The sequence below is a fragment of the Excalfactoria chinensis genome, chromosome 1 (genome assembly GCF_039878825.1).
Source record: "Excalfactoria chinensis isolate bCotChi1 chromosome 1, bCotChi1.hap2, whole genome shotgun sequence".
Lineage (NCBI taxonomy): Eukaryota > Metazoa > Chordata > Aves > Galliformes > Phasianidae > Excalfactoria > Excalfactoria chinensis.
Window position 1 is genome coordinate 79818494 of NC_092825.1, and position 12105 is coordinate 79830598.

Consider the following 12105-nt stretch of genomic DNA (forward strand, 5'->3'; position numbering starts at 1 on the left):
TGAAGCCACTGTGATGTAGCTCTGGAAGACTAGCAGGAGAGCTAGTGGAACTGGCCCTCTATATAACAGTATACTCATTCATCCTTTTCCCAAAACATTCATGGTATCTGTTTTGACTCAAAATTGCACAGAAAACAGAAGATTTGGCAAGCTCCAACACATACAGGAGATGGGACTGACAGCATTCCACAGCAACATCTTAAGTTAAATACTTAAGTGACAAACAATCTACAGCAACTACGGAAAAAGCCGAGTTGTTCCTGTTTCCACCATCCATTAGCTCACAATTCCCTTTTCAAGCAGCCTGTTGGTCAAAGAGGTAAGCCTGAATGTTATTCTGTACCTCTGTGGTCAGGCTTAGCTGCAGCACTGTAACTTGAGGCATGAAAGGACAGGAACATTTGTTAAAGGTTTCCACTACAGAGCAAGAGCTCTCACTTTTTGCAGCTTGAAATAAACCTAACTTGCAGCACAGAAGCAAGTGCAACCACAGTGGGGTTTGAGCAGGAAAAGCCTTCACAGGGGGGCTAGTGAAGGATGGGTGGGGGAAAGGAGGTGGTTCTGTCACCAGAAAAAGTACTGCCACTCAAGTTTTTCCACTTGCACTCAACCCCACCATGACGCCCCAAGAGTGAACACAAGAACTGACCACTGGATGACAATATATAAGCTCTGTAAAAGGTACCTCACCATAACCACTTTCTTTTCTGCCTCAAGAGAGAAGCCACTAGCAATGAAACTCCACACCACAGTCATCCTGGTCATAGTCTGGCTTGGCGTCTTCGCTCTGTATACAGCAGAAGGTAAGTGTACAACCTGAGAAAGGAATTGCTCCACATTGCACTAATGGTCTGAAGAATTACACAGGATTCATTCTCAGACAGAGCTGATGCTTGAGACCAAACCTGCAAGAAATCTAGATCAGAGCTGCAAGGAAAGATGCTAAAGCAGAATATTTGTGGGAGATTTAATCTGATGTTCTGTTGATGAATTCTGATGCTTCTACCTCAATGCAAGGAGAGTTCCTATGGCTTATAATTCTTACAGAGTTTTGGTACCATGAAAGCTTGAAGATGCAATGCGATGTGATAGATGCCCTGTCCTCAGAGACACTCAAAGTCAGACTAGACAGGGCTGTGAGCAACCTGACGTAGCTGTAGGTGTCCCTGTTCATTACAGGGAGCTGGACTAGATTGCTTTTAAAGGTCCCTAGATCCCTTCCAACTCAGACAATTCTGTGATTCTATCATATATATAGTTTTCAATTGTTACTGAACCTTTTCAGACCACATAGTCATAAACAATTTTGATGCCCCAAGATGTTCGAAATTCTTCCAGTTCTGTTCTGTATTTTGAATATTTGCTTCTTTCTAAACAAGTATTTTGGAATGAACAGATAAGAACAAAAAGCACAAAGAAAACAAGGTGTTTATACAAGGTTTTCTCACCTTCAGGTTTCATACAATTTAATACCTTGTTGGAGATCACTTCTGCGCACTGAAATGAACCATGTTTCTAAGTCATGTTCTGAATGAGTTAACAACTAGTGATGTTTGTGTCCACGACTTTTGGATTAGGCCATGTGTATCATGTAAATGTACTACTTGTAGCACATTTACACAATTAGTTTCATGCAAAAGAGCACAGAAAAATCACAGAAAACACTCATGCAAGCCGACTGCAAACCCACAAAAACATGCAAATACAAAAACACTTCACAAAACCACATGAAAACCAAACTGAGACCTGATAAGCATTCATAAAATGATGTATTCACATACTGATTACATTATCTTATTACCTCTAGAGCTAGATCTTTCTACATTCTCATATTTTGATTAATGCTTCTGCTGTTCATCACAGCAACACGTGGCTAAGTGCTACCAACTGACAGTTTGTACTATCATGCTCCAGGATATATGCTTTGGTTTTAATCTGTTTTAGAGAAGCTCTGCGTGTATTCCTTGCATTATTCCTTATTCATTTTCCCTGGAAATGATGTAGTAGAAGGGATACTAAGGCGTTAGTATCAGGGATATTTACTGGAATAATAAAAATCTTGCAACTACCTTTGAGCTCTTTAATAACACATTTTGAAAAAGCAGTGTGAGGGGTGCAGAAAGGTATGTTCTTGTACTGAATTGCAAGAAAACATATGGCACTGCTTGTGACTAATGCAAGCTCAGAAGAAACTCCTTCAGGCAAACAAAACCCCAGGAGTTAGCAGTTCTGCCTGTAGCCATGCACTGGCCATGCTGCAGCCTCTCCACAGGCTAAAGTGTTTGCTGATTTCACGTTGCAATTATTTCAAATTAAAAAAAAAGCTCACAGATAATAAGATTACTCAAGGCAGATGTTCTGGTTAGCAAATTGTACCTGAACTACTCTTGGGCTTTTCAAGCCAGCTTCTCTATGCATTCCTCAAGAATAAACCTCAGAATATAGCCACATTCTGTTTGTCCTCCTGTGCCTTTCCAAACCCATCTATCTTTGATGGGCGAAGAAAAAACAGAAGCAGAAGCTTCTAGTAATATATATGTATATACTTCACTTAAACAGCTGTTCCTCATTGTTACTATGTAATGTGACAGCTGCCCAGAGAATTTTATACTAATACAGCCTCCTTATTAATCACAATTGCATTTTCCCTGAAACATATGCAAATGTTGGAGGGAAGAGAGGATTGGTTAGCACTCTATTGGGTTTGATACTAGATTTGCAGCAAGCATGCAATGCAATCAGCATTCTGCAAATTGAATCTCCTGTATTTAAACAGTTAGTATGTGAGTTGATGTGGTTTTGGTGTGGTTTTAAATTCTAGTTTGGGATGCCTGTTGAGAAAGAAGCTTTACTTCTCCTTCAAATGGATAGCAGGGACAGTAATACTCAGTCACATTCAGATAACATTTCAAAATCTATACAGAAAAGATGCACTACTTTACATGAGCACCTATATGTAGATGATACAGATTTCACCACAAAGATTCAAATGACATTTAACAGACAATAAGATGTCTCACAAAAGACACTCGGAGCTCTCTTGTATTACTGGTATTGTCTGCACGTCTCATGAGAAGCTCACATTCAAACCACAGCTGGAAATCAGCTGGAACTCACAATTTAGAAGAAGTTTTTGCGGTTAAAATGTGAATACAGTATTGACTGCCTTCGTCATTCAACCGTTCTTCCCCTTGCAGGGAGCGTTGCAAGTCAGTCAATGCGCAAGTTGTCCTGCGTAAATCTGTCTGCACAGAAAGTGGACATCAGAAGCATTGTCAGCTATGAAAAGCAGAAAGTTCCAGTGGAAGCCGTCATGTAAGTATCTAATGCACTGCCCACTTCCACACTCAACTATGCAAACAAGCTTCCATCAAAAAGGGAAAAGGTATCAGAAGACACTTCACAGCCCAGCCTGCAGACTCAGGCTAGTTCAGGTCATCCTTCCAGTTCCCTGTGAAGGAGTCAGTCACATACTGACAAGGGGAGAGGCAAAAGGTGGCGCGACAGAGAGCCTGAAGACACATGCTGCTCACCAGAGCTGGCAGAATTCTTACTGGACATCTACAATCTTTCTACCCAGAAGGTTGAAGAAATCTCAGGGAGTGCCTAGGCGCTGAATTGAGCAAAGGGAAAGGGTCCTGTGGAAGTGTGTGGAATTACTGTAACGCCTGGCAGGAGATGTATTTGGCCTCTGTATCTCACGTGCAGTTTCTAATCAAATCAAGGACACCTACTCCTAGGAAATAATTGAGCATCACAATTTCACACAAATTCTCAGATTATGAGGAATGCTACATTTTAAATTAAGTATCAGCATATATGCATATAACCATATGTATTGCATACTTACCTATGCCATGAATAGGGAACTGATATTGCTAGCTGCTGTTATGCCAAGTAACTATTTTAAACTCTAGCGTGCAATATGATTTTACCACACTTATTCTCATGCACTGCATAAAAAAAAAAAAAGAACAGCAAACCTGGCTTCAGGTACCAGAACTTAATGGCTGCCTGGCTTTCCTTCCCTCTGCAGGTTTATCACAGCAAATGGTATCAAGATCTGTGTACACCCTGATCAGAAATGGGTGCAGTCTGCTATGAAGAGAGTAGACAGAAGACGTACTACCAGAAGAAGATAATCCTGTCCTTGGCAGGTACCTGAGGCCAACAAAATGGAAGAGTCATCACTGCCACATACAACAGGGAAGAAAGCCTTGTTATCTGCTTGTAAATTCTACTAGCAATAAATTCTGTGCACAAACATGAACTCATCGAAATCTATTAATCACTGTTTCAATGTCTGCTGACTTCTTCATATTATATCTGGACTCTGTTACACCATTTGTTGTCTGAAATGCTTGTCAATATTTATTTACAAATGAATGTAGATATCTTCTCATCTTTGCTGTCGTGACTAGTATAGGATTTAAGGGTGAACGAACAGAGATGGTTTCACATGCTACAGGGAAGAAAATTATCTCTCACAGAGATGGAAAGGAGTACCTCCAGGCTGATGGGGGTGAATGTTCTGCACTGAGTGCTGAGACTCAAAAGGTTCTGTATGACTTTATGGTTACTCAAACTTATATTAACTATAAGAAAGCTGATGTCATGCATCAGGCAATCACCCAAGCAGTGCAATATTGAGAAGGACATCCTTGGGCTTTCTATTTTTATGTGTAGTATTGCACTGTTGGCTCTGATTTTAGACTCAGGCCACAACAATGTATGAATACTCTCACCAAGGGATGACCTGGATCAAATTCAGGGCAAGTTTAAGAATGCAACTCTATTCGGACTTATCCTTGCGAAGGCTTATCCTACTCTCTGACTTTCATTTTACTTCAGTTACACTGTCATTTGAAACAGAATTGGGAAAAAAAAAAAAAAAAAAAAAAAAAAAAAAGGAAAAAGAAAGGTAATTGGGTTTTTTTTACACAGTTTTTCTCTGAATAAACAAGAACAAACCATGGCTGGAGTCAGTGTTTCACCAACTCATATGAATTTCTTGCCCAGGAAACAAAGTATCTGTATACATCTACTGTTGTTTTAAATTCAACATATTCTACTAAAGAATTTCAATACTCTTAAGTTTAATAAAGTTACTCTAAGCCTCAAGTAGACCATACATTTGTCTGCTTGTATGTCGTGTGGACTAAGACTGTTGAAACACGTACTGAGTTGACAGCTCAAATGTTAAGTCATTTGTGCAAGCCAGTGAGAGCTGACACTACTTCCGCCTCATATAATCTGATTCTGGGCTTTCTATATCATATTTCTGCTGTTAAACCCCTTTTTTGAGACAATACATTGTCAAAAGATTGGGTACTTCAAGTCAGGCCTCAAACAACCTAGTGATGACCCTCACATTATCAGTAGTAAATACACAAGAACTCTGGGTAAAGAGTGAAAACTGGTGTTCAGTGAACTTGAAGGACAGTTATAAGCATAGAGACTTCAGGCACTAACTTCCCACTGTATTACCCACATAAGTGTAGCCTGTATTGTGTCTAAACATGGGCTTTTCATTACAGAACTTCTCAGTGATACACATGAAACTACAGCACTTCCAAACAATGCTACAGAAATAAGATCATGTTCCTCTAAAAGCCATCCCTAACTGTTTCAAGCTCTGGTCATATTTGCACATAACATTTCTCTCCTGTGGCTCACGTCTTGCCATGGCTTAGTTCAATGAAGAGAAATGCATTCGCATTTCATTATGCAGGACAGAAAGTTTTTAAAGCAGTGCTACTGCTCAGGCAGGGAAGAAGGATGACTGCATACATCACACTACAAAACAGCTGAAGATGTCAGCATCTATACTAGAAGAAATGTTACAAGCCCAGTAAGAAGAGATTTACACGTCTAAACCAATATCAAGATGTTTCTGGAACATGCCAATATATAAATTACCTTTCATTTTGAATTGACTAAAAGAAGACCCCAATCACTCACATTATAGCAAACAGAAACACATATGTTCTCTTCACCATTATCAGAACACCAGCAGACTACAAAACAAGATTACCTTTGAAAGTATCTCTGCGGTATGTTGTCTCAGACAAATACAATCTGCTCCCACTTAGGAGAGCAGAACTGACTTAAAACAGCATTCTGGCAAATAGGACTTTAAAGCTCATACTCAGTAGTATCTTATCACAGAATTAATCTCTAAGTGAACATATTAATTTTTTTATTTTAAGAACCATAACCTGAGGATAGACTAATTAAACATCGCATAGCAATTAATATTTTATATCTGCTCATCTTCATCACAGTTCATGAACTTATTAATAACAGTTTCTAAGAATGAATCATCCTCCTTAATTGTACCGTGTTTATTATACATTTCAAGATCTGTAATGTTCCTTCTGTCCTTCCTGGGAGAAAATTATGGCTGGTCAGTATATTTTGCACCTATTTCTTCCAAGCCACTAAACCCAAGGGATTTCTCTGTATTTCCCTGCCAATTTCACCCCTGTCCTTACTCTAGTTCCAGGTCTGTGCTATTTTTTGTCATCTCTAGCTACATATAACCTTGAGGTTTATTTGTACTAGTACTGCTTCTGACTAGTTCTTTTCCTGAGGCTCTCAAACTGCTTTAAAAAGAAAGGAAAATAGTACTAAAAGCTCTCTCTCATACACAAAAAGGCAAGTACAAAATGAAGAACTAGAGTGCTGCTGCTGTGTTGGAGGCAAGTAAGGACCACAGTCCTTGTCTCCGTATCATCCTTAGGAAACATCTCACATGGGAAAACAGAAGACTCTAAGGTACTTTTGAAAATCTGGGGCTGTGGTTGCACTGATGACCTCCTTGCACCTGCCTGCCCACTCATTTCTTCCCCAGGTGAGGTAGGGAACATGGCGACTGCTTCCCTTTCTGTTTATCCTCTGCTAGACTTAGTCCAGTAATATGAACATCGATTTTCTTTGACTCCTTTTATAAGAACTGTGGTTCCATCTGCCAGTGGGGACTCTCCAAATACACATGGCAGAGCAACAGTCTTTGAAACAACTCAAACATTTGTCTTCTGCCACACCAAAGAGACAGAAAGTTAAATTTACAACAACAATCAGCTCTCACTGCAACCATCATTGTAACACTCAGTCTCAAACTCTCAGCGATGAACTGTTCCTTGATCATTTTTTGCATGCCTTCAGTATCCATCATTTGTGTTTTCACCAGTTGATCATATTTTAACAGATTGTTCAAGATCCTATGTGAGAAAAAAGAGGACTAAGTATCTCTGTACAGATATTAATGCATCAGTGAGGCTATTCCGCCAAATATTGTTCCATGACATGAAATTCATAGTAACTGAGGAGATACAAATACTTTCCTTGTCTCCTTCTGCAAAGCAATGCATCGCATGGATTTTGGAAAGTTAAACCTTGTATTTAGATCACAAATGAATTAGTTTCTTAACTCAAATTACTGAGGTTTGACACAGAATACACTATTCAAACTTTACAGTAAGCCAATATAGTAGAAAGTGAGGGGAAAGGTAGGGAAATAACGAATAGAAGGGCGTTGGCAGGGAGTTGTTGCAGAGAAAGTGGTATGAATTAGCTGCCATTGAGTTCTTATTTAGACTTTCAACAACTCACTGTCTCCCTTTAGCTATCACCTCTGTTTGTTGCATATGTCTTAGGGCAAGTTTCCTATTACCTGGAGGTAGTAGAGGCTTAAAAGATATGCTATAAACCTAGAGGCCCTAAGCTTCCACTAGTGAATTTGTAGGAACCAGTAACACCACTACACTGCTAGTGATTGTCATCATCACAGTATCATAGTATTGTGCGAGTTGGAAGGGACCTTAGAGATCATCGAGTCCTACTCCCGGGATTTGAGCCCATCTGTGTAGCAGAGCAGCGCTTCTACCACTTGCGCCACAGGGGGGATTCGAACCCGGGCCCTCCGGTGCTGCAAGCAGCACTTTATACCACTGCGCCACCGGGGGCACACTGAGAAGCGTGTTTTTTGAAACAGTGATCAACTATCCCAATATCAAGTACGTGACTGCAATTTAAACAAACCCCCCGAATTTGAGAAGTTTATTTGAGACATTTCCAGAGCACACGCTCTGGTTGGAGTTCCACTTCTTTCCTTTGTTCCATTCCTTCAAAGAGATCACAGAAAACAGGGTCGTATAGCAGGCCCTTTCCTAGACAGGTTTTGTTTCTCCTGTCTGTGTCTTAGAATAAGAGATTCCAGACCAAATCATTAAATGTTCAATATGCAAAGAAAAAAGCTAGCCTTGCCATGAGACACAAGAAAAAGACTCAAAAAAATACACACTGACTTAATTTTTAATTTTTGTGTAGTGGTTGTCACTTGATTTGAGCTAATTATTATACACCATGTTAATTATTTCTTGCATTAAGTCTCTAAAAACTAGGGGGTGGGGGGGGGAAGGCCATAAAAGCCATTTTACTTTTAGTCTCCCGATAATTGAGACAGATCTGAAAACTTTCTCCTTGTCTCTTGTTTCCTGAGCCTTCTATAGGTTTCTCAGGCAGGAAAATCTTTCTTTCTTTCCAAACACCTGCTGCAGGATGTCCACCCACACATGCCAGGCACACTAAGACTGGTAGAGTTACCTTATCCTCAGTGTTGGTGACCCACATTACTTAGCACCTTTCTGCGCTGTGTGATAAGAAAATGACTGTTACTAGGGCTCCTATCTGATTCCAGGCATAATCCTACCAATAAACAAACTCTGAACAGGAATTGCCACAGCATGAGCTGCCAATTCATGTGATACCATCCTCAGGGTGCCCTTTCTAATGTCCTGGCCTGTTGGGGTTTGATTTATTAAAGCCTTCTAGAACAGCATCTTTCATAAGGATTTGTAAAATATTGCAGAACTCCATTTCAAGATTATTATAAAGAAAAAAAGTTAACTAGTAATTATGTACTGCATTGTAACTGACACTTTTAGTCATGGTTTATATCAAGAATAAAAATGGAGTTCCGTTTAAATTCTGATAAATCGCAATATCTTAAAGTGATTTTTAATATTTTTTTTCATCTGTTTTCCAATGTGCAAAGTCTTCCACTATGGAGGATGGTCTCATGTATGGATTAAAACTGGATTTAAGTTCAATCCAGCTCAAAGCCTGGTAATTACACAGGAATAGCCTTGAGAAATATTAGTGTGCAGTCACTACAACAAATGCAGATAGCTGCACCCTGAAATGTTTGTCTGAAGTATCACCCAAATTCAGAGCAAAACAGATGCTTCCAAGATGATGAAAGTATCTAATTCTCAGACTAAACTCAAGGTCGATCAAGTCAGAGATTTCAGATAATAGCCTAAAATCTACAATTTCATTCTATTGGCTAAAGAGTGATACTGATGCACTTACATTCACATTTCTGATGACTAAACTTAGGTGAGATAAAACCCTTCTGAATATTGCCTTTTCTGATAAAGCTGAAATTTGTAAGTAAGGATTTTACTTTCTGATTTTCTACATGAAAAGATATATTAAATGTCTTAACATTCACTAGATCTTGTTGATCTAATAAGTTGCTTTGAAGAATTAACAGCATAAGACATGTATTTTATGGGCTTGGATTTAACTTTTTAAATGAAAAGCTTTCCATTGGAGGAAAAAAACAAACAAACCTAGGATAAACGTCACTTTTAAAACTCTTTTTTTTCTCATTCCTCCCTTTTGTGACTACACACAGTGACTGAAAGTTCCCACAACATCTAAATTCGACCTTTAAATCTACAGCTATAAAAAACAATCATCAGAAAATATTGGAAAAAAAGCTTTTTGATTGTGGCAAAAGACTTTAGTATAGACTATAACTGGATTATTTCATCTCAAAAATTACTTAAGAGATCTCAGAACTTCAGCTGAAAGCCTGCATTTACAGAAAGAAATCTGAAAACTCTCCAAAATGTTTTGTTTTGAAGCCCTGCAGGCGTCTCCGAGGCTGTCTACAGTGCCCACACAGAAAAGGCATGATCCCCAATGTGACTTGTGGAAACAATTATGTCCTGCAGGTCAATGCCTTCTGCACTTTTCCCTCAGGTGTCCCATGGACTTTGTGATATCAGCCTGAGCTGCCTGGAGGTCAGGAGAAAGCAGAAATGTGGATGGTGCAGTGCCCGTACAGAGCTGCTTCTAAAGATATCACTGAGAGTCACCACTGACTTACATAGTCTGGGGTGGCTGGGGCACATCACTCCCATTCCCATTAACAGGAATATCTTTCCCTGAATGCATGCTCTCTTTTTCTTTTTTCTTTTTTCTTTTTTTTTTTTTTTTTTTTTTTTTCCAGTAATTTCTTGGTCAAAGGGTTAACCTTGTTATTCTGTCTCTCTGCGGGGCACTTTACGTACAGTGTTCAAAACTGAGAGCGCAGTACAGCAGAAAAGTAGCTAAAATAAAACTTACTTCAGAGAAAGTCAACCACAACACGCTTTGAGCAGGAAGAACCTTCACAAGGTGGCCACCAACAGGTAATGGACAGGAAGGAGGTTGTTCTCTGTCACCAGAATTCACATTTTCTTCTTGTGTAACCCCTTCCTACTACTCTATTATCTGTTTTAGCAAAAAAGGACATGACCACCAGATAGCAACACAAACCCCTAAAAAGGGGCTCCCATTAATCACTTTCTTATCTACCTTAACATAGAAAACACCAGAAATTAAACTCCATATCACAGCTATCCTGGCCACTTTATGGATTGGTAGCTTCACTGTGCACAACAACAAGAGAAACGGGTTTTTAAGCCAAAAGGAAGACAGGAATTCCCAACATCATTGCATCAGCAGTCTGACAAGTTCGGGATTCATTGTCATCCAGAGCTGAAAAAGCCATGAAATCAAACCAGCAAGGACTATGCTGTAAGCATCTGCAATATATGACTAGCTGGTTTTGTATGGTGTATGCGATGACAAGTTAATTTAAAAGGTCTTGCTGCAACTTCTACAGTACACTGCATGTTAGAAAGCAGAAGGCTGTTTGGCTTTGCTTCTTTGCTAGTCCCTTACTACAGCACACTGCAAGATGAGGACTGACCTCCACTTGATGCAATATGCCATGAAAATATAAGGCAAAAGACATGTCAAAAAAGAATTTTCCAGCAGTCAAAAGTGCCAGACCTAACACACACAAGAGGCACAAGATCCAACACTGTTAGGCAAAGTCAGTCCAAAAGGACCCCCAAGAGCACCCCCCAAGGACCACATTTTCCCCAAGGACCATTTCCATTCCTAACACTCCTCCCCAAACTACATCATCTTCCAAACACATTCATAAGGCTCCATTTACTCCCAAACCTACAGTGTCTCCCAGCACCAGATACTCCACAGAATGTATCCTCAAAATGGCTCCCAACACAGCTCCCAAGACCACATCCCTTCCTGAGGCAACTTCTGAAGCTAAGCATACCCAGAATCACACAGCCTCTCTTCCAAATGTACTCTCTTAGCCACAGATGTACAAAAACCTACACACAGGCAACAATGCAAACAGCTAAACATGGTATCAAATATAGCAGGAAATACATAGGTTACTCCAAAAGTAATGCCTCATATCTATTTCCATGGAAACTACAACAGACACAAAGAACACAATAACGCTATTTGATAGAACAAATCCTCAGCTACAAAATACAGTTTTTCAACATAGTCACCACCATTACCTATGTATTCTTGCCAGCAATGAACAAAAACCTGAATGCTATTCTTCTAAAAATCTGCATAGCTGTCTGGAATGTGATTTATCTTTCTCATCACTGTCTCCACTGTTGAAACATACCATCCACTGCCTCACTGTGCTCACATCCACTGTCTGGTCTCCATAAATGTTCAGCAATTGCCAAAGAATGTCAATGGGTACCATTTATTTTTTTCTGCATGGAGGATTGCTTTATATATACTACCATGTCAGACACCATTTTGTCAGATGGCCCCCCTGGTGCCATCTGTCACATAGCAACAAAATGTATTGAAATATTTTTGGGGAAGACTCAAGCTCTGCCATCATACCATGAACATCTGCCTCTTATGTTGTCAGCCAACATAATAAAAGAAGAGGCATTACTTTTGGAGCAGCCATCATGGTATACAAACTAC

At 39.6% G+C, this 12105-nt stretch overlaps 1 protein-coding gene and 1 long non-coding RNA gene across 2 annotated transcripts in view; one reads left to right on the plus strand and one right to left on the minus strand.

Annotated features, from left to right (window-relative positions):
- Positions 1 to 12105, minus strand: part of LOC140252707 (uncharacterized) — a 195200-nt gene that overhangs the window by 132331 nt on the left and 50764 nt on the right. The window lies entirely within an intron of this gene.
- Positions 656 to 4319, plus strand: LOC140247190 (lymphotactin-like). The gene is made up of 3 exons (XM_072326608.1): positions 656 to 803; positions 3198 to 3315; positions 4037 to 4319. The coding sequence occupies exons 1-3, from the start codon at positions 656 to 658 to the stop codon at positions 4140 to 4142; spliced, it is 372 nt and encodes a 123-aa protein (XP_072182709.1). The 3' UTR covers positions 4143 to 4319.

Bases quoted from the DNA above. Each gene is read 5' to 3' on its own strand.
- LOC140247190 (XM_072326608.1), top strand. From the start codon at position 656: ATGACAATATATAAGCTCTGTAAAAGGTACCTCACCATAACCACTTTC. The intron at 804-3,197 runs GTAAGTGTACAA...TTCCCCTTGCAG, and splicing joins CGCTCTGTATACAGCAGAAG to GGAGCGTTGCAAGTCAGTCA. The intron at 3,316-4,036 runs GTAAGTATCTAA...TTCCCTCTGCAG, and splicing joins GTTCCAGTGGAAGCCGTCAT to GTTTATCACAGCAAATGGTA.